This window comes from Phyllostomus discolor, chromosome 13 (assembly GCF_004126475.2).
Source record: "Phyllostomus discolor isolate MPI-MPIP mPhyDis1 chromosome 13, mPhyDis1.pri.v3, whole genome shotgun sequence".
Classification (NCBI taxonomy): domain Eukaryota; kingdom Metazoa; phylum Chordata; class Mammalia; order Chiroptera; family Phyllostomidae; genus Phyllostomus; species Phyllostomus discolor.
In genome coordinates this window covers 12,635,138-12,657,291 of record NC_040915.2, presented here as the reverse complement: position 1 = coordinate 12,657,291, position 22,154 = coordinate 12,635,138, and the positions used below count along the sequence as shown (strand labels likewise).

The 22,154-nt window shown below is 58.8% G+C and overlaps 1 protein-coding gene across 3 annotated transcripts in view; it reads right to left on the bottom strand.

Annotated features, from left to right (window-relative positions):
• Positions 1 to 16,715, bottom strand: part of PSD2 (pleckstrin and Sec7 domain containing 2) — a 44,169-nt gene extending 27,454 nt beyond the window's left edge. Inside the window, exons 1-3 of one of the 3 annotated variants that reach the window (XM_036013955.1) lie at positions 16,032 to 16,715; positions 11,576 to 11,710; positions 2,697 to 3,121 (exon numbers count right to left, since the gene is read on the bottom strand). In XM_036013955.1, the coding sequence (XP_035869848.1) occupies positions 2,697 to 3,070 (374 nt within the window). In that variant the 5' untranslated portion in view covers positions 3,071 to 3,121; positions 11,576 to 11,710; positions 16,032 to 16,715. Of the gene's footprint in view, positions 1 to 2,696; positions 3,122 to 5,442; positions 5,516 to 11,575; positions 11,711 to 16,031 lie in introns of those variants that run through there. The other 2 variants (XM_028528353.2, XM_036013954.1) reach the window with 2 other exon arrangements.
• Between the last annotated feature and the right edge of the window lie 5,439 nt (positions 16,716 to 22,154).

The following is a 22,154-nucleotide window of genomic DNA, read 5'->3' as shown; positions in this document are numbered from 1 at the left end:
CAGCAGGCATCAGTGGATGAATGTGAGTCCTCGTCCTCTAGCCTGGCCCACAGGGCTGCTCTCCCATCACAGCGAGAGTCACAAAGGGTCATAATTTTGTTGTCCTTATACCCCAGGAGGGTCTTAGGTTGGCCGACCACATCTCGGCTCTCAGGCTTTGCCTTAATGCCACCTCCTCAGAGAGATTGAGGGGGGCGGGTCCACACCGCCCACCGCACTGGCCCCTCTCCTTCCTCTCCATCCTCAGGGTAGCTCTTTCCATCCTCCCAGCCCCTGTCAGGATGAAGGCTTCTGACTGTTCCCCTGTTTACCATCTGTGCCCCAGCCCCACCCAACGACCCCCACACAAGGCCAGATGCACCCAGCACACAGTAGGTACTTGGCAAACCTTGCTGCATGGGGCACCGGGTGAATGAGCAGCTGCTGGTAGCCCCACACAGCCCACCACATGGCCCACCATCCTTGCAGAGCGCTGGGCTGCCCCGGGAGAAGCCTTTGTGCCAGCTGCTCCCCCTGCCAGAGAGCTCTGCCCTCAGGCCAAAGCCTCCTTCCTCATTTCTCCTCCGCGAGGCCTGCCCTGACCACCCCACTGATGACTGGGACCTGCCCCCAGGCACTCAGCCCCATTCCCTACTTCGTATTTCCAAAGCACATACCCCCTTCTAACATACTTTAATGCAATAATTTATAATTTTGTGATTTATTATCTGTCTCCACACTAGACCACAAGCTCCATGAGAGTAGAAAATTTTGTATGTTCTGTTCACTAAAGTATTTCCAGCACCTAGAACAAAGCTTCACACGCAGGTGAATGGAGGCATCCTGGAGAGATGCTCAGGTGAGCAGGGAGGTCAGGGAAGGGAGAGGAGAGAGACTGAAGGAGAGTGAGGCCCAGAGAAAAGAAACGAGAAAGAGACAAAAACAGAGACAAGGAGAGAGGGAGAGAAAAGAGAAACAAGACGCAGAGGGCAGGGAGACGGAGGAGGGGAGACGGAGAGTAGCAGAGCTGCAGACAAAGACAGAAAGAAACACAGAGGCGGCAAGTAGACACAAAAAGAAAGAAGCAGGCTGAGCCCAGCCCGTTCCTGATAAATCACAGCCCATCATTTGCAAGGAAGCGCAGCCCTCTCTCCCGTGAGATCCCAGCTTCCACCTCAGCCCCTGCTGCCCAGCAGAAACTGAGCGGCACTTGGAGGACTGGGAAGTGCTCCGTCCCCTCAAACACCTCCTTGGACCCCCAGTGTCTAAGGTTTGGTCCCAGTGTATTCCCTGCAGAAAAATACTGACCTGAGAGCTGTCTTTCATCCCCGTCCCAGCAGGATCCGACACTGCAGGCTCACTAGGCCCCCGAGGGGCCAGAGAAGGAAGTGGGGAAGCACTCAGAAATCTGAAAGGTGGCAGGATGCCCGGCAGGGGCCTGGGGTAGAGTGGCCTCTTACTGACCTCCAGTAGGAGGGGAAGGAAGAGAAGGGTTGGAGAACAGACACCTAAACCTGCCAGCAGAGGCACCTCTGCCTGGGCTGGGTCCTGAAGACACCTGAGCAATGACACAGAGCCTGCCCTTGGCGGCCACTCACCTTATTTACTGTCAGAGCCATGAATGGCTCCCCCACCCACCATCTGCCACCCTCTCATGCACCTGAGCAGAACTGAAGGGTGGTTCTGGCAGGGGCTTGAAGACCATCAGCCCAACCTCGGAACTTCCGCGTGCTCCCGCCGTCAGCCAACCTACATACACGCGAGGCCCACAAGCAAACAGTGTGCACCCAGAAGCCCAGCCCCCGCGGCACACCACTGCCAGCCGGCCGATGCCCTGGGTCCTGCCTGGATAGAAATGCTGTTATGGCCACGGCCTAGCCAGCACACATGGGCAACCGAACCCACTCACCACATTCCTCCCCATGGAGTCCCAGGCACACACAGGCCAACCACACACAAACACCTTCCACCCACAACCATGCAGACTCATATGCACCAGTATGCTTACACAGCCCTGCACACGCACCAACGCACAGCCAGGCACACGCATGCTCTCCATGCACACACTCACACACCTCCCACACACTTGCACACTGAGACTTCTATACTGTCCTTTTGCAGCCCACCGTGGGGTCCTCTAGACATTCCCCTGGCCCATCCCCACCCTCCACGTCCAACTAGCATCTCCACGATACCAGGTCTCCCCACTTCCTGCTGAGGATAACAGAAGAGGGGCCCTAACTCCAACAAGTAGGGCTGAAGTAAGATTCCTGGTAGGACTCTCGGATGGCACTGAGGCCAGGGGTGGCTGACTGGGAGGAACCTACGAAGCCTGCTCTGTTGAGGTCCTCTGCAGAGTCGGGAGAGCCTCATCTGCAGGGAGTGCAGGGATGGACCAGATGACCTTCTACTTCGAGGCATTTTGTAACTCTAACGTCCAGCCTGGGGCGGAGGGAGTATGGCCCCCCGGCCGCACATAGAAATGGCCCATGATGGTTGGGGGGGCAGGGGGTGGGGGCACAACAGGCCTGTCCGCCTCTGAAGTCTCAAGGCTCTGTTTTCCCAGAACGCCCAGGAGCTCGGCAAAAGGGGGACATGAAATTCCCATTTTATGGACGAGAAAAACAAGAACCAAAGAGACTTAAGTGGCTAGACCCAGGCCACACAGCATGGAGCAATCGAAAGTGGCGAGCTCCTACCCTGAGACACCGACTTACTCTAGCTGAGGGTCCTCCGTGTCCGGACAAAGGCTCCCGGGGGCGTTGTCTCCTTCTGCCAGCCCGCCAGCCCTCCAGGGCCTGGGCTCTGTGGAATCTTCGAGAATGTCCGAGTCTGGCCCCAGGGCTAGGCCATTAGTGAGAGAGAGGCCGAGGCTGAGGCGATGGAGGGCCACGTCCGGGCTCTTTATGGGCTCCTCGGTGTCTGCCAGGGTGCCCCTTAGCTCATGCCCTGGGCTGCTGCGGCTGCCATTCAGGTCCACACTGGCCGCCGCTCCATTCTGGACCCCGGACTCCTCCCCAGGCTCCGGGCTGGGGTCCCAGGTGGCGCCATCTTCCTCAGGCAGTCCAGATGGGAGCTTATCCTCCTCCATGGCAGGCGCTGCTTCCACCCCGTGCCGGCTGCTCCTGGGACTCCACTAGACCTGGCAGCAGATGGCGAGAGGAAGGGGTGAATCAGACAAGGCAGGTGCTTGGGGGCCTAACACCCAGTGGACCCAGCACCAGGCAGCCTGCCTGGGGACAGAAGGATGACTGAGATGACCTTCGAGGGCCCTCTTGGCGGGGTCTGGGTTCATGCCACGGTGTCCCCAGCGCCCTGCTCAAACCAGCCCCACTCTCCTCTCCCCCACCCTCTACCACTCCATGGGCCCCAGTCCCGCCTTCCCTGGTCCCTCCTGTGTCTCTGTTGTGCTCTCCAGGACGCGCCAAAGCCCTCTGAGGAAGACCCTGGTTGGAAGGAACTAGGGAAGGGTCCAGAACTCCTCCTCACCCTCAGGGAGTGATGGAGACAGAGCCCAGGCCGGCAGCAGCCAGCCTCTTCGCCTCTTTGCATGTTGCCTCGCCCTGGCTCCAGGGAACACGGAGGGAGTTGGGCTTGGGGCTGCCTTTAGAGCAGCGGTGAAAAGAGGAGGCAAGGAAGTCAACTGAGCGCAGCTTTATCAGAACGGAGGCCACCCCAGAGAAGCCCAAGTGAGCCCTCACGAGAACCAGCGTGAGGTGCTGTCCAGGGTGCTGGGCGGGTGCAGCGCCACCACGGAGCCTCGCTGAGAGCGCAGCTGCCTCTGCTGCCTGGCGCCGGCCGGAAGCCCCAGCGCTGCTAGGAGAGAGGACGAGGGGCCTGGGGGTCCCTTCCACACGGCGGCTCTGCAGAGCTCACGGAGCCCTGAGGAGGGACTCAGGAGGAGTCCGCCATGGGGTGCTCTGGGGAGAGCGTACAAGGGGGAAGCCCTGCTCTGCCCAGCTCACTGTGGGACTCTTCGTGGATCCAGGTCAGGGCTCCTCCCACCCAACCCAGGCCAGGCCCACTCCCCTCTGCCCTGCTCCAGGCCTGTTTCTCTTCTGTAAAATCAGGAGACCCATTTTACCTGCCATGTCCCCTTTAAAATAAAGTGGAACCAGCCCATATTTCCCAGGGGCTTCCTGCCCAAACTGATCCCAGGTGGGAGGGCAGATGTGATGGTCCGTTCTCCCCTCATCCCACGGTGCCCCAGCCCCACCCATGCCAGGCGATGCTCACCCCCACCCCCTACTGTACCTCCAATACCTATGCCACCAGGGACACAGAGCAGCCCCCGCAAACAACTTCCTGCCTCCCCTTTTCAGGCCTTAGCGCCCCCCCCCACAGTACCTCCACGCTCCTCTGGAGAAAGCGTTCCAGGGACTCGGGAGAGGCTGCAGGAGGAGAGGGACAGGCAGGCTCCCAGGCTGCAACAGACTGAGCTGCAGGTGCCAACACAGGGCTTAGTGAGACCCATACTGCCTTCCCTGCCTGGTCAGGAGTGTCACCCGAGGGACTTCAGTTACACGGTATGAAGCCCTCCCCCCAGACCTCCAGAACCAGAATTATGGGGACCGGACAGAGTAGGAGAAACTTCCCACTCAGAGAACAGGAGCCTGGAGAGGAAAGGGAATCACCTCCGGGTGCTGCGGGTGCCCCGACACCACAGGACACTTCACATTCATTTAACCTTCGTCGTCAAACACGAAGTGAAAGAGGAGAGGGCAGGACTGGGGTCTGGGGCTCCAGCCTGCTCACCCTGATGCCACCTCCTAGGGTTCTGAAGACTGTGTGAGCATGGATTTTACTTAAAAAAGAAAAAAAAAAAAAGAAAAACCTTCATAGAATTTTTTTAAAAAAACAGTCTGCAGAGCCAAGCTCTAGAATATCTGGGCCCCGATCCTAGGACACGGGAGCCCCAAGGGGCTTGGCCCCAGCGAGGGGCCCTTTCTGGCCTGCCCTAAATCCCTGCTGCCCCAGTTGCTGTTCCACTGTGTTCCCACAGGCGGGCGGGCGGGCGGGCGGGCGGGGTGCTCAGGGGAGGGGAGAGAACGGGTCATCTCCTCAGCCAGCCTCCTTGGGGGTGGGGCAGCGCTGAGAAAGCAAGGGGGGGCGGGGGCCCGGAGTGGGGCCTTCTGGCCTGCTGCCTGAGCGCCGCTCCTCCGGCCGGCTTTACAGCCCAGGGGCCTGGATGAGCACAGGATCTGGGGCACAGGGCTTCACCCCATTCCATCGGGAAGCCTCACGTGGAGGCCGAGCCCTGTAGGGAGGGGCGCCTCCTCTCTGGCCAGGGCTCTCCCAGAGCTCCCAGCAAGGCCTGATATTTGGGAGTGTAAGCGGCTGCACCTGATGCTCAGTCTGCACCAGCCTCAAAGCCAGGGTTATGGACAAATAAAGGACCTCTTGGGAGGCCCCCACATCACCCCACAACTGTCAGCAGCTACCTCTGGCTGGCTGCAGCCTTACCTGCCCTGCCATGTCCTCCCGCAGCTGGGACGGGGATGGAGGTTCTGCCAACACCCAGGACTGGGCCGTGTCCTTGGCTTCTGGGGGCAAGCGGACAAGGAGCAGCATTGAGCTCCACTCTGGGCGGGGGGCCCAGAATCCCTGCCTGGGCTGAGGGCCATCTAAGCCTAGAAATAGCTGAGCCAGGAACCCCTTCTCTTAATGAGCCCAAGTGATGGGCACTTAAAGGGGGGCTTCAGGGCAGAGGTGTGAAAAAATGCCCCAAGTCCTCACTCTGAACCACCCTGTGCCTGGGGGCTCACTGCCCCTTCTGGCCTTGGTGGACCCATCTCCATAATGGGGGCGTCACCTCCTTTCCCAGGGCTGGTGGGAGGACTTAAGGTCATAAATGTTGGGAGAGCTGCGATCCAAGGAAGAACACATTACAGAGGTCAAGGAGAAAGGAAGGCAGCTATGGTCCACTCTTTCCACCACCACATTTGACAGATGGAGAGAGTAAGGCACAGAACCAGAAAAGGCTTTGCCTGAGGTCACATAGTGAGTGGCTGCTTCTTAGAACTCAGAGTAGCCTCCCTCCGCACCTGGGTGGGCTAGAGGTACAGGATGAGCCCCCAGTTTCCTAGGGCCACATAAGACACTCCCACAAGGTCAAGGCCTCAAATCTTCCACTGAAGAGTCCACCCAAAGCAGCGACCCTGCCTACCTGTAGCCCTGCTGGCAAGAGCCGGGGGAAGTGGGCACAGCGGGGCCACAGGGCACGAACCCAAGGAGCTGCCTGCATGTGACAGGCTGGCAGTAGCTAGATCCCCTGCATCCTCCCTCAGCCTGAATCAAGCCCTGTTGCAAGCAGGGGCTCCCACTAGCCACGGCCCTTAGGGTGGCCTTGGGTGCAGCAGCCTCTTTTCCAGCACCAACCAAAATGGGGTCCGTGCTGATAGTGGAGCACTGGCTGGGCCAGGGCTCAACGCCGAGCCAGCCAGCTTTCCAAGTCTCAGCTGCTCCTGAGGCAACCCCGCGCCCCTCCCCACTCTCCCTGGGGCGGCTGGAGGGAGTCGTGGAAACAAATCACATCACATCGCTCCCTCGCTCATAACCCTCCAACGGCTCCCACTGCCCTTCAGTTAGAACCCGGTCTCCTCGGCATGCCTGAAAAGGCCCTGCCTGAACTGGTTCACTACCCTCTCCCCACCCCATCCCGCCAGCCACGTGGCCTTCTTTCTGCTCCCTGAGCTCATTCCCACCGCAGGGCCTTTGCACCAGCTGTACCCTTGGCCTAGAATGCTCTCCCCTACATCTTTAAATGACTGCCTCCTGTCTCTCAGGGCTCCGCTCCAACACTGCCTCCTCGGAGAAGCTGTCTGCGACCACCCGGCACTCTCTCACCCTCCTCCACGGAGCAGCATATCTGCTCAGCATCACTCAGCAGAACCAGAACCTCCTTTTCTATGTGTTTCCTTACTTCCCCCCTCACCAGGATGTGAGTTCAGTGAGGGTGGGGACTATGTCACATTTGCTGTGGTCTCCCCCGGAGCCCAGCACAGCACCTGGCGAACAGCGGGCGGTTCTCAATAACTGGAGGTGATAATCATCCTCCGCGGAGAGAGGCTGAGGAACGTGCTCAGGGTCACAGAACTGGAAGGTGGAGAGGCGGGCGTTCTGCTTGGAACAACGCTGGACTATCACAGGGATAACCTCGTATGGTGCCTTCCAGGCTGGGATCCAAGCCAGGGGCTGTGAGGAGCCCCAGGGAAGGACTGGAAGGGGGGCCAGACAAGGGAGGGCTCCAGGGCCCAGCTTGCTCTGTGAGACAGAGGGTGCAGGTGCCCGAGTGCATGTCTGTGAGAGAGCGTCCAGCACAGGTGTGTGTGGGCACACACATGCACACACGTGCACCACACAAACACACATGGAGGGCAGCCCCTCAGGAGGCAGTGTTCCTGCATGGTGAGGCGGAGATGAGGAGCCCACCAGCCTAGGGGCAGGGTGCAGGGCAGCCGGACCTACACCGCTGGACAACTGGTATGGAACCACTCTGCTCTGGGAGGAGCCAGGGGCAGGGAAGGGACAACCCAGTGCCTCAGGCTGGGGTGGGCAGTGGGAAGACGGACATTCACACTGACCACAGCCGGACCCTGTGGCATCGGGTGGCTGGGTGGGTTTGGGAGGAGATGGGGCCGTGCAGGGCCACTTGGTGGCAATGGGGGCCCAGGAGGCAGAGTTAGGACAAAGGACCCAGGACAGGCAAAATCTAAGAGGCTGTGGGAGAGTCGTGGGGCCTCAGAGCTTGGGCAGGGCATGTCAAGGAGGCCGCGAGCAGAGGAAACCGGTGTGGAGCGTCAGTGCAGAGGCGCAGCGGAGACCACCGCTGTCCCGGGAGCAGCAGGAGAGCCAAGACTCTCTGGTTCTGCCCCCAGGGTGCGGGGGGAGCTTGGGCGGGAGAAAGCCCTCATGTATACCCCGTGCACATCAGAGACCTCTAACGATGTCCAAGACCTCTGTGAGCATCTGATGCAGCTGTGGGTCCCACCCCACTCTCCCATGTGTGTACAACATTTTGAGTATTTCTGAGAGGCGCATGGACCTCCAGCGCCCATCCTTAGGCTCTGGGCACGAACCCCAACCTGGAAAGTCCCCGAGGACCCTCTGCCTGTGGTACTGAACACTCAGAGAAAGTATCATGAGGGCTGCTTCGGGGGGAGCTAAAAACCTTTCACTCTCAGACCTGTCCTCTGCCCACTGGGAACCCCCTTGAATACTCCATTAGTCCCACTACCCCCCCTCAGTTCCTACTGTACTGACTCCCTTGCGCACCCAAGTTTTAGCACATGGGCTGGGGTTCTTCACACACACACGAACACACAAGTACACACGTGGGCAGTTAAATAAGATGATCAATGAAGAGGGCTGGCGCACAATAGGTGCTCAGAGCACACCTTAGCCAGGTGTGCCTCCACATCCGTGGGCCCGCTGGGACTCCCAGGCACCGGCTGGGCCACTGGCAGCGTGGGCAGCAGGGACTCAGGGGGGTCGCTGGATCACACGGCTCCCCCTGCTCCCCCCACCTGCCTCTGCCAGCCAAGAGGTCTGGAAGGCAGGACCTGCCTGTCACCCGGAGCTCTCAGCACCCTCCCTAGACAAAGACGGACCTGGGCCTGCACCCCTCACTCTATAGCCCAGGGCAGGGAGGTGCCAGGATAACACAGAGGGGGCGTCCACCCAGGAGCCCCAGGAACTGCCTTGCCTCCGTTTCCCCGAGGTGACCCCAACCCTCCCTAACTCGCTTGGCCTTCCCAGCTTGGACCGCCTCGTGCAGCAACAAGTGTCTTAGACTGGGACTGTCAGGGCAGTGGTCAGCGCCCCGGCTGCGCAGTCTGGAGGACTGGCTTCCAACCCCAGCTCTGCTGCCCACCAGCTGTGTCACCTCGGGGACAGTGGCCCACCTCTCTGAGCCTCAGCGTCCTCCCCTGCAAAATGGGAGTGCGAACAGCATCTGCCACGCAGGGCTGCAGTGAGGACAAAGGCGCCCCACAGGTGCAGTGCTCAGCTCAGAGCTGGCCCCAGGTGCTCGGGGAAGGGCAGCAGCTGCTGCGCCCCAGAACCCCATCTCGGGTCTGCAGGGGAACGGGCTGGCTGCCCACGCTGGGTGTGAAATGCCCAGGAGAGCAACACGGGCAGCGCCCACTGGACCCCAGCGGACGTGCGTTCTTGGCAGCCCGCCAGAGCAGGGACCTCAGAGGCCCAGCCTGCAGGCAGAGGCAGCAGACGCTCCTGGGGTAGCCCAGGAGTGTGGTCCAGAGAGCACCCCACCTTTTCCTGAGGTAGGTGGGGACTCTACAGTCCTGGCCCCGCCAACACCCCCACTCCTGGCCAGGCACCCTCCTAGAGTTCTGTCTCAAAACACAAGAGCCACACTACGTGCGGGGTCAACAGCCAAGTGCCTGGGGCATCCTTAAAAGGCATCTATCCCCTTCACGTGCTACCAGTCTGGAGTTCTTAATGAACCCAGCACCAGCACGCCTTCCTCCTCTCATTTTGGTCTCTAGAGAACCAGCTTTGCTTTGGGTCCTGGGGATCTGAAGGCCTCCTCTTCCTCATGATTGGGCAGGCAGAGGTGGCTGGGCTCCGGTTGCACATTTGCATCTTATCTGCATATGCCCTGCAGCCTGCTGGGACTTTGAGGAGGCCCTGGGCCCAGCTCCTCAAAGGTCATCCTTTGACATCTCCCTGCTTGCTTCTCTTCTTCCCGGAGCCACTTGGCACCCTCATTTGCTTAACATTTGCATACATCTGCATTCTGGTTTGGAGAGCCCTCAGCACTGCTAAAATTCAAAATGTCTGCTGTCAAATCCCATGTCATGTTTATAACTGGTGACCCTGCCCCCAGCTGACTTCCCTATGGGGTGAGCCCTCCGTCATCTGGGACCACAAAAAACTAGGCTGTTCAGAAGAAGTGGCAGTTTCATCTTCCTGGAGCTCCAGAAAACACACCTGGGGCTCACTCTGCTTCCTGAGCCTCATTTGACCCATGAGCCTGCAGATTCAGAGTTGAACCCCAAGAGCTCTATAATGGGCGGACCAAGTGCAAGTCCTCCCAGCCGACCCTGCTCAGCTAAGACGCCTGTGCGGGGAAGGATGCCGAACACAGAGGCTCAATCTCTGAGCGGCCTCCCTGCCTCCCCGCCTCCCCATCGGGGTCAACAGCCAGGAGAGGTAAACTAAGGAATTTTGCCCTCCCTTCTCTTTGCCCAACTTTCACTGACACTGTATTCTCTACATCCCCCCATCTTCTGTCCACTCCACCCCAAGAAAACCCTCCCTGCCTCATCCCTTGTGACCTCCTCCCCTTCCCTCCTCTCTTCCTCTCCCCCCCCCACCCCCATCCTCTCCTCTCCATTTTAGGACTTCGGCAGGGGTCTGACAAAGGTTGTAGTCCCCTTGGGGCCAGTTGAGGACCAGGATCTCACGGTACAGAGCTCACAGGTGTGAAAGGTGAGCACTGGGCCATTCCACTACCGCCTCCCTGTCTCTCCTATTCAGCCATAGCCCCATGATGGGAGATTTGGTTGCTGGTAAAATCCCCACCCTTTGATGGGCGGCCCAGGGGTAGGAGAGAGAGTCGGACCGACACCAACATTTGGGCGCTGAGCACCTCAAAGGACTGAGCTGCCACTCCTGAGACAGGGAAGGTGAGGTGGAGCAGGTTGGCGAGGGAGACTGGGGGCCCAGCTTTGGACCAGCTACGTTTGAGGTGTCTAGTAGACAAGGCTGTTGGGATGCTGGGTAGGCTACTGGAGCTCAGAAGAGAGGTCAAAATTCGGGGTATAAATTTGGGAGCTGGAAGCATGCAGGTGGTGCTTAAAGCTGGGGCCCGGAGGACGTGGGCACAGGAGTGAAGGCAGGCAAGGAAGAGCGGCCAGGCCAGGGCGGAGTCCTGGGCCCTCCAAAATTAAGAGGTGGGGGCAGGGGAGAAGGGGAAGGAGAGGAGCTACTGGTGAGGTGGAAGGAAAACAGGAATATGGCTATCCTGGAGCTCAAGGAATCTTTCAAGGAAGAGGGAGAGATTCGATGTGTCAAATGCCACCGATGAGGGCTGAGAATTGGTCATTGGTGACCTTGAGAAGAGCAGTCAGTGAAGGGGACGGGAGGCAAAGCTCAACTGGAGGGAAGTTGAGAGAGTTGGGGGCAGGGACATGGAGACACTGAGTCTAGACAAGCGTCCTGGGGAGTTTCACTGTAAATGGGGAACAGAAGTTCTTCCTTTTTAAAAAAAAAAACATTTTATTTATTTATTTTTAGAGAGAGGGGAAGGGAGGGAGAAAGGGAGAGAAACATCAATGTGTGGTTGCCTCTCATGTGCCCCCCACTGGGGACCTGGCCTGCAACCCAGGCTTGTGCCCTGACGGGGAATCAAACTGGTGACTCTTTGCTTCACAGCCTGCCACTCAATCACACCAGCCAGGGCTGCCTCTGTTTTCTCAAAGAGGTAGGAAGCAGTGTCAGCAGCGGTGAGGGGGACTGGGGAAGGGGCACTTGGGCCGAGGGTGGAAGAGAAAGCGTGAAGTAGTCATCAGGCAGAGGGAGGGGCAGGGCTCGGGACCCAGGGTGGACCTGCAGGACAGGACTGAAAACCCACCTGAAGTTCACGGTTTTGACCTTAAAGTGAGGCCAGATGGGGGAGAGGCTTTTCCCAGCCCCATCCAGCTGCATAGGTCAGATGTGGAGCAGGCCGGGCGATGGGTCTGACCAGGGTTGGGGTTCTACCAAGCAACTATGAAGAAACAAAATAAGGGAAGAGAGTTGGGGGGCATGCGAGGGACGGATGGTGGCAGCTGCCTCTGAGCCAGCCCCTGACCCCTTCTCAAAGTCCCTCCCCTGCTGGTGCCTGTGAGCGCCCCCCCCCCCGCCCCCGGTCCATTCATTCCCTGCTGTGGGTTAGGCATGACCTTCCCTCTGCCCTCATCCCGAAATGAGCTTTAAGCGGTTGACCACAGGTAACCACCAAGACCTGGGGAAATGAGCTTCCCACATACTGTTCCTCTGACCTGGAAAGAACCTCAGCCCTCACATACCTCAAACCACATTCTCCACCACCTTCTCAAGCCATCACATAGCAGCCCTCCCCACCTCCAGTCGGACCCCAGAGCCGGTTCGTCCAGCCTGCCCATATAGCGCCCCCTACTCCACACCGCCTGCCTCGCCCCAGTCGCAGCAGGGCCCCCACAGCGCTGACTGCGCCCCCTCTGTACGCCTCCCACAGCAGCCCGAATGCAAGTGTGCTGGCCAGTCCCACCCCATCCTCCTCAAAGCGACTTCTTCAGCACCCACATCTGCCCCATCACTCCCCCCTTTAAAAGCCTTCCGTGGTTCCAGGTGGGCATCTGCGGTCCGGGTCCCACCCCCTTTCTTCCTGTCACGCCCCCCGGCTCCTATCTCCCCTCCTTGTACCCCTCAGGACTTTCCCGGGGCCCCTCCCCCGCTCTGACAGCACCTCCCCTGAGCTGTGGCTCACCCTATCCTCACCCCTGAGGCTGTGAACCCCTTGAAGGCCCCATCAGTGTCATAATCGCCCTTCTCCAACGTATGTTCCAAAGTGGAGGTTCCGTTGGTTTTGCTGCCCAGGTGCGTGGATGGCCAGGTGGACGAAGCTCCCGGAGGCAGTGAGGAGGCGGGAATGGGGCTGAACAAAGGGCCTCCTGAGCCGGGTGACGTAACTCGCCACCACCGATTACGGGACAAGCTAGTGACATGTGCCCCTGATGGGACACACTGAAAAGCACACATCACCTATGGGATGTTCTTGCAAAACAACTGTTTAACCTGAATCTACTCATGAGGAAGCAGTACTACAAATTGGGAATGTGGAACCTTCTAAAGGGGACTGGGCAGGACTCTCTAAGACTGGCAGTGTCATAAGGACTTTTTTAAAAAACAGGAGAATTATTCCAGATTAAAGGAGACTGAAAAGACATAACTGAATGTAATGTGTGATGCTTGATCAAAAAAAAATTTAAACAGCTATAAAGGACATTATGGAGACAACTAGAAAAATTTGAATATGAATTACATATTAGGTTAAATTGTGTCATTAATTTCTTGGGTATGTTAATAGTACAGTCATGTAGAAAAATGTCCTTGTCTCAGGAAATTCACACTGAAGTATTATAGGTGAACTGTTATGATATCTGCAGCTTACTGTCAAAAGGTTCAAAGAGAAAGAAAAAATGTGGGCAAAATGTCAACAGTTGGCAAACCTGGTTCTCTTGGTAAAGGGTACATAGGTGGGGGTTCATTGTACTATCAGGTTTGACGTGATAAAAGGGGGGAAGGCAATGATTGAAATAAAAAAAATTAAAAAAATAAAAAAAATTTAAAAAGGGGGGGAAGGAAGGGGATGAAGGGGGACACTCCAAAGAGTGGAGCTCAGGGCCTGACGCGACAGGGCAGCAGTGGTGGGGGGAAGCCCACAAGCTGGGCTGCAGCCCTTGTCCAGGCTGGGCTGGGCACTGGAGTCACCAGGGGCCAGGCAGACATGGCCCTGGGGTGGCTCACCACCTAATGAGGGTCCAGGCCTCAAGGAAGCGCACTCAGCTGTGAGCAAACACCCTCAGGAGACAAGGGCTCTGCAGGGAACAGACAGGTCCCTGGGGAGACCAGCAGGGCAGCCCTCAGCCAGGGCAGGGCTGGGAGCAACATGGGCCATGCCCCACCTCCGCCTGAGCTGTGACAAGGAATCAGGTCCACCCAAGCCAAGCCCTCCCCCCACACCCCTCAAGGGGCGACAGCCTGAGTGTATCCTCCCGTGTGAGAAGCCAGGCTAAATATGGAGTCTCAGACATAAGATGCCACTCAAAACAGATTTCCCTGGAAAAGACCATCTGGCAAAGGATGTCTAGAGGATCGTCTGTCGAGAGAAGTAGTGTCTTTCTCCTGCACGCCGACATCCAGAACGAGAACGTCTCCATCCCACCTCTCTAAACCTCACTCAGTGCCTCAGTTTCCCGCAAGGTCACCCCGTGCTCCGGGAGGAAAGGCGCTCGCTCAGTCCCACCTCCCTCCATACTTGCATCTGCGAAGAAGAAAATGAGACTGGGCACATAGGCCCAAGCTCAGACTGTTCTGCTCAGGTGCAAATCCTGATTCTGCCACCGACTACACAGGTGACTTGGAACAAGCGACTTCTCCTGACCCTTGGTGCTCTCTTTCACAAAATGGAAAAAACAGACACACCTCCTTCACAAGCGGCTGTGTGTATGAAAGCACTTAGCACCGTGGTTGTACTCGATGGATGGGAAAGCTGGGTGAGGTACTGGCCCCCACCCCTCTCTCTCAGGCCTGTCATGAGCAGGAAGTCCTCCTTTCCAGCTGGCTTTGTGCCCTCCCTCCAGGAAACTCTGCGGGTCAGGTCAGCTTGGGGAATGCATGGCCCGTCACTGTCACAGCAGGACAAGTGGCAGGAGGAAAACCCCTCTGTCTCCTGGGACTACAAGGTACAAGTCACCCAAGGACTGAGGCTTCAGCCCCTGCAAGAGGCGCCAGCAGGGAGGCCTTCCAAGAATATTCTAGTCATTCTTCTACCTTTAGCTGGGCCAGCACCCACCTACTCACCCCAGTTTGGGGGAGCCCTCTGGTTCAGGCTACAGCCTGGGGACCTGCCATGTTTCTACCAGGACCAAACTGCAATAGCTCCATTCAAAAGCCCCTGCTTCCCACTGTATACAGGGGAAAGGGGAGCTCTTGGAAGGGAGGCCTGTCCTCCAGAGATGCAGGGTGGCGGGGAGAGGGCAGCCGGCCCCTTTTCCCATTCAGTGGTCACAGGTCGCAGAATATGTAGCTCCTCTAGGGGGTAGGGCTCCTAACCTCCCAGGGGAAGGGGTGGAGGAATGACTGCATCTGCCCAGGGACACGATTTGGCCTTGGAAGAGGTCCAAATGCCCTTTATCCACTCTCCCTCAAGCTGCCTGAGTACCCCTCCCATTAAGCAGCTTTTGTTTCCAATGTCTGGAAGAAAGAGCTGGGGACCCCAGGAAAGCTCACAGGCCTCTCCCCAGGCCCAGGCTGCCCATCGCCCCGGCCAAACCCTGAGCTCTCTGGCCTGCTCCCCATTCACCCACCTCTCAAGCTCAGCCTGGCTTATCTTGAACCTGCCAAAAATCTCAGACCCACTCCCATTTTGTCTGGGCCTTCAGCCCCTGGTTCTTCCAGGTGCCCCCCAAGTTGGCCCCAAGATGAAGGGGTGGACTGAGGTGGTGCCCCCCCCCCCAGGGCCTGTGCAGAGACAATACCCCGGATTCTGACTCAGGCAGCTCCCAGATCCTCCAGGGACAGCAAGAGTCCGAATACTTCCTCCCAGTGGGGGCCAGCTGCACAGGGTGGTCCCCACATCTGGGCGCCCTGCCACACCCCAGCCCCAGCAGCAGGTTCCAAGGACCCCTCCCTCCCTGCGGCTGCCACAGCCATTATGTGCTCCACGGCCATGCCCACTGCCTGCCACGCCCCCACGCAAGCCCCTGCTCTAGCGGCAGAGCTCCGAGCTGGTGAGGCCCGCCGCCAAGCCAGGCTGTCAAAGTTGGGGAACTGGAAACAGAAATAAATCCGTGAAGCTTCTCCACAGTAAAGGTGGCTGCTGGCAGGCCCAGCACTCCACACTCCGGGTCCCCGGCCACAGCAGCGCCCACTGACACCCCATCAACGCACACATGTGCACTTAGATTATACAAAAGGGGGATCCGGAGGGGGAGCCCAGGAGACAATTGGGCCAGTCCGCCCCCGCCCTCCCTGCAGGCCGGCCCGGGGCTCTCTGGCAGTGGCCCCACTCCCCGGTCCAGACCCGGCCATCCCCGAGCTTCCTCTTTCGGCCCCATCTCCATGACAACCATATCCTTCAGATGCTCCAGCCGCCACGGAATTGATCTGGAAACACAGCTTTGTTAGCAGACCCTGGCTGGCACGGAGGGCGCAGGGCGGCGCCCCGCCACCCAGCTCGCTCGCCCCCCAGCACTCCCTCCCGGCCCCCGGCCCGGCTTCGGGGAGGGGCGGGGTCCGGCAGCTCCCGGGGCCTGGGGACGAGGCGGCCCCGCAGCCCCACTCACCGCTCCTGGTCCGGGTCGGTGGGTCCAGCCCCTCACGGGGGGGCCATGCGTCGGGCTGACCGCCACGCTCCTCCGCTGCTGCCTGTCGGGGCTCCCGCGCCCGCCTCTGTCCCTTCAGGTGTCTGAGCCGCGCCGCGCCGCGGAGAAGCCGAGCGGAGTGGGGGGACTGACGGCAGGAGGGAGGGCCGGCAGGCGAGCGGGCGGGAGGGAGGAGCGGGAAGGGCGGGGAAGGGCGGGGGGACTGCGGGCGGCGGGCGGCGGGAGTGGAGCGGGAGGCCACCGCGGCCGCCCCAGCCAGCTGGCCCGCCACGCCTCCGCACCGAGGGCCGGACCGCGCGAGCCCACCCGGCCCGGACGGCGCGGCCGGCCCTTTAAGAAAGTGGGGGAAGGGAGCGCCCAGAGGTTCCGCCCCCTCAAAGCCCCGCTGGCCCCAGCTGCCCTCTAACCGGGCCCCCCTTGGCAGGACCCTCGGGTCCCAGGCCCCAAGCCCTCGGGGTCTGCTCGCCCCCTCCAGGTGAAGGAAGGGGCGTCCCGGCCCTCCTCCTGCGGGCTGCGGCGGTCCGACTCGTTGCCCTGCACACCCCTACCCACCCAGGGAGCCGAGCCCCTGACAGGCAAGGAGCGCGGAATGCAGGGGGCAGCCAAGATGACGATGATGGGTCACAGAGAGAGACAGAGGCATGCCAACCTACCACGGAGACAGACGGACTTGGGATATGGAGGGAGAAGGAGGAATAGAGGCTGAGCTGGAAGGGGGCAGGGAGTACAGAAGGGAAGGACCAAGAGAAAAGATGCGGAGTTGGGGCGGTGAAGAGTGGCCCCAGTCAAGGACTGATAGTCCCGGCACCATACCCAGGCCAGGGGACGGTCACCCTAGGCAGAGAGATATAGGGTGCTCTGGGCTGTGGGAACCATTTCCCAAGTAACCGTCCCCCATGCTAGTCAAAGCCCACCACCTTGAAGCCGTCGCCCGGCCCCAGGACCCTAGCTCTGAAGAAAAAGATTGACAGTATCTGACAGTGTCGTACCTGGGCTAGGCACGGAGAACTTCTTGGCTGTGAGACCTCCCAGGGAGATAATAAAGGGCCCCACCCGTGTGGATGTAGGGAGACCAGAAGCTGGGAGGAAGGGGGGAGGGCGAGCAGGCCCAGTCCCACAGAGAAGAGTGCTCAGCTAAGATGTAGGCCCTACCACGGGAAAGTCACCTTCCACCTCTCTCCTTCCACTGCAGCCCCCAGGGGCTGTTTGCTACACCCAGCTCCTTCCCGCCTCCGGGTCTTTGCAGGTGTTCCGCCTTCTGCCCGGTCAGGCCTTTGATCCTGCTGTGCTCAATGAACTCCAACTCAATCCTCAAATTCTTGGTTAAATGCCCCGTCCTCCAGGAAGCCCTCCCTGACCTTCTTTCCACCGATACACACACAGACAGGGACCCCATTCCTAAGGAACAGGGTAAGAGAAGAGAAGAGAGGATTTGCTGACCTACATAGGGTGTCTCAGCTGTGCAGAGCTGCAGTCACCAGAGGTGCAATGTCTGAGCGGTGTCTCCTCCCTCTTCAAGCCGGGCCACAGCGAGAGCTGAGGTTGCAGCAACCATGGCGACATTTCTGCTATAACTGTGCACCTACCATGTGCCAGAATCCACACTAAGTGATTTCCATGTGTGAAATTTCATCCTCAAAACAATCCTGCAACCATTTGAGGCTCTAAAAGCATAAACCACTTGCTTAAGGTCCCAAGAGGTCTGACCCTGTGGACACAGCTGGGCAGTTGAGAGGGCACTCTGGCCACACCCTTTCACTGCCCATCAATCCCTAGGACATTCCCAGAAAGCCCAGATATGAGAGACCCCGCTATTGCAGGCACCCAGGTCTTCCTGAAGGGCACAAAGGGACGTGGTTTCCCTGCTGTCCTGCCCTCTCCCTTCTGCCCTCTGCTACGTGTAGGCAGGGATGGGTGGCAACAGCCAACCAGTAGGGACCGTGGGGGGAGCGGAGGTGGCAGGACTTTGCTTCCACACTCCCCATCCTCAGGACCCATGGCCTCAAGTCATAGTTGGACCATCTTTCCGAGCTCTTCACCACCTCACCTACTCAGTGAGGATGCTCACGGGCACCTCCCGTTGAGGGGCTGGGGTGCAGATGGAAGGAGCTCAATGCCCGGCACACAGATGCACTAACAAGCCATGGCTATTCCCGTTGTAATGAGTGGCTTACTCGGGGAATGGATCCTTCCATCCCTGTCCACTGAAGTGGACTGTGAGCCCCTTGAAGGCAAGGTCTGTGGTGTTCAGTGTACCCTCAGCACTAACACACAGTGTGGCTCAGTAAATACACATGGAGAGGAAGAAAGAAAGGAGGGAGAAGGGAGGGAGATACAGCCATCTCTCCCTTTAATCTGGGCCAGCTGGTGCTCAGCACCTAGTCCCCGACCAGGATCTGCTCCCATCCTTGGCAGTCCTGGGAGCCTGCCGCAGTGGGCACGAGCAGACCAGGAGACCTGGGTTCCAGTCCAGCCTCTGCTGCTCCCTGACTGGGTGGCCACAGACAGCTACACCCCTTCCTGAACCTCACTCATTCAAATGGCGCGAAGGCCTGTCCCAGGCCACGGGCGAGCTGTGCGTGGGGGAGTGCCGTGCATGCCATGGACTCGGAGAGGGGGTTACTGCCATTATTCCTCGCAGCTACTTTTGTCTTTTGAGAGAAAACAGGGTCCGTGTCCCCCCACCCAGCAACCAAAATGCACTACATTCCCCAGCCTCCCTCCGGGAAAAGAATAATCTTCAGCCTCTCCCTGTTGCTCCAAGTGACTTCTCTTTTCTCTCCCCAGCACCCCCGCCACCCACCTGAGGGCGAGCTGGATAGGGGCAGGGGCAGAGTTCCCGACCACCCATCCCAACCAAAACTGACCTCCTCACCCTCATCACAGCAAGTGTTACCTCCCCTCAGCTCCGGCCGAAAACCTAAGCATCATCCTTGCCTCTGTCTCTCACACTCCACATGCCTCGACAAATGCTACGGGGCTTCCTTTCAAAGTACGTTCCAACTTGGCCACTTCCCCTCAACTCCACTGCCACCACCCTGGCCCGAGCCGCCAGCACCTCTCACCTGGAATAGCACTGGGGCCTCCTAGCCAGTCCTGCTGCTTCCACCCAGCCCCACTACCAACCTTCCCAACATGGCAGCCAAAGGAACCCTGTGAAACCCTCTGCTCCAAATCCTCCAAAGGCTGGCACATCACAAACAGTTAAGCCAAGTGTGTGCCATGCTGCAAGGCCCTCCATGACCTGGCCCCTGACACCTTTCTGACCTCCATTCCAGCCACGCTGGCCTCATCTCTGGCCTCATCGCTGTTCCTCTAACACACCCGGCATGCTCCTGCCTCAGGGCCTTTGCACTCACTATTCCCTCTGCCTAAAACACTTCTCCCCAGACAGCTGCACAACTCACCTCATCCCCCTTGCCTCTCTACTCAGGTGTCACCTTCCCTGACCACCCTACCTCACATACTACCCCTCCCTCACCCACATCTCCCTTCGCCTGCTTTCTCTTCCTCCATAATATGTGTCTGTGCACCACATGTTTGCTTGCTTGGTCTGCATTGTCTGTCTCCCGACCACCACTGCCACCCTAGGCCATAAGCTTCAGGGAGGCAGGAAATTCGTTCTTTCACTTCTGTATCCCCAGGGGCTAGCGTATTGCCTGGCACATAGTAGGCACTCAGTAAAACACTCAGAAAAGGACCAAACTAACAACGAAACTGCAGACAGTAAAAAGCGTTTCGAAGCCAAAAAGGGGGGCTGTGACAGCACCTAGCTGGAAGGGTGGGGACTCCTCTGCAAGGCGGACAGAGAAGGCGTCTCTGAGGAGGTGCCCCAGGCTGGGCCTGCCGCCTCTAGGCCCACACCCGCCCCGTCACGGCACGCACCGCATTGTGCCAGCACTGTCTGGCCTGCGTGTTCCTTGAGGGCGAGGACCCCTCTCAGTCCTCTTCAGGTCCCCAGCTCCTCCTGAGCCTAGGGCCAGCATACAGGAGGCACCCAAAAGGTAGTAATGCCGGAGAATAGACGAGAGGTCATGGGCGAACCCACTCATGGGTTGAGAGGTTCCGACAGGCCCGAGGTAGGGACGCCGAGCAGTAAGGAGCTGGGCAAGGAGCCATAGAGGCTGGGGGTAAGGGTGGGGTCCTCGAAGCCTCAGGGTCTGCACATCCCCCACATTACCTAAGCATCCTGCGTTGGCTGGGAGGGAGAGTGGGGAGGAAGGCCATCCTCACTGGATGGCCCCTGACTGTGAAGTAATGATCCGCCCATTCATTCAACAAACATTTGCTGAGCACCTACTGTGCCTGGATGCCAGGCCCTGGGAGGGGCGGGGGCAGGGCCCAAACAAAGTCCCTCCCCCCACAGTTCAGGGCAAATATCCCTAAGGATGGAGCCTCCTGGAGAAACAACTGATTTGCTTCCCCCATTTATCACAAGATGAAATCAAATTTTAGGTATGGGTTTTACTAGTCTCCTCCTTAGTGCCTCCCTGGAATATAAAGTGCAGGAAGCGCTGGAACCGTTTACCTTGTTATTGCCAGGACCCCAGCATCTAGCAAGGGCCTGGAGTGTAGTAGGTGCTCAATACTTATTTGCCAAATGAATGAATGGATGCATAAATGGGTGGTAGAACATGAGCAGGTCTCTGAAGAAGCCAAGGACTTGGATTTGCAGCCAGGAAGAGAAGGCAAGTGAGAAAGGGCGCCATCTGAGCAAGCCTCAGATTGGGGGAAGGTCACTGGAGGACAGCAGGGCCTTGGGCAGGAGGGAAGAGAGATTGCCCAGGCTCTGGGAGCTGCCTGTCCCACCCACTCCCCCAGCGAAGGTGGCCCTGGATACATTGGTCCGGGGCCTGTAGACAAAGTCCCACAGGGAGTGCCAGGGACTCGCAGAGCCTAGAGCCAGCCGGCTGCGGGCCCAGGGCACAGGCAAAGCCTGGCCCAGAACTTTGTCTGAGGGCCTTTGTAGGACTCCGGGAGCCTGTCCAGGAGGATGCCAGGAACTGGCCAGGGTGCTATGGGGTGGGCACTCCCCTGCTTCCGGAGGTCCAGCTGGCCATCCAGGCCGGGGCCAGTGGCGGGTTAGGGAGAGGATCCTTACCCTTGGGGAAATAACACCACCCCATTCCGTGAAGTCTGAGCTGCTAGGATTAGAGGGGCCAGCAGACCCCATCCAGGTTACGGAGGCCCGGGGAAGGTGGGGCTCAGCGGGAGATGCAGAGTTAGGGTTGAGTCTGACCCTTCCCTCACCCCACGCGTTGTTCCCAAGAAACTCGGCAGGAGGGAGTAGGGCAAGTCTTTTTCAAAGCGAAGGGACACGGGACAAGTCAACTCCTGCCCAGGGATCCCTGCCAAACCAGGCTGGTTCGCAGGAGGGCGAGCTCGCGGCTGCGAGGAGGCCGGTGCGAGGCCCCGGCGGCTCTCTGTCTCCGTCTGCTGGCTGGACTCAGAATTACCAGCCCGGTCCTGGGTTCTCTGCGCTGGCAGCCGGGCTCTCTCTCATATCCAGAAAGGAAGTGAATAGCGCTCATATGCGTCATCCTCCAGCCTCAGCACCAGGCCCGGCCGCGCTCCGAAGTCCAGCCGCAGGCCCTCTGCTCTGGGATGCTCATTTGTTCTGGAAATCTTTTATCTGGTCCAACCTGATCATTTCTTCAACTTGGCCCAGGCTGTCTTGGAAGGCGATGCTCTTTCACACTACATATGAAAAACTGAGGCTCCACTGACATTCCCAAGGTGACCAGGCCCCCTCTTTCTTGGAACTGAGGGGAGTGCGGGTACCTCTACCCTCTGCAGCGGGGAAGGCAGGGGGTCTAACTGGAGGATAGCCGAGAAGCCGTCCCACCCTTCCCGAGCCCTTACGGAAAGCAGCAGGTCAGGAATAGGCTTTTTTGGGGTCGTGGCGCCATCTCCTGGTGTCTACAAGAACTGCACCCATCCCGGCAGACAATCACTTGCTGGGAAACACCACTGAAAACGCTAATTACAGCTGCTGACTTAATGTTGAGTGTTCTGTGAGCCAGGTTCATGCTAAATTATTGGCAATATCTCACTTCATCCTCATAACAACCTTATGAGGTGGGC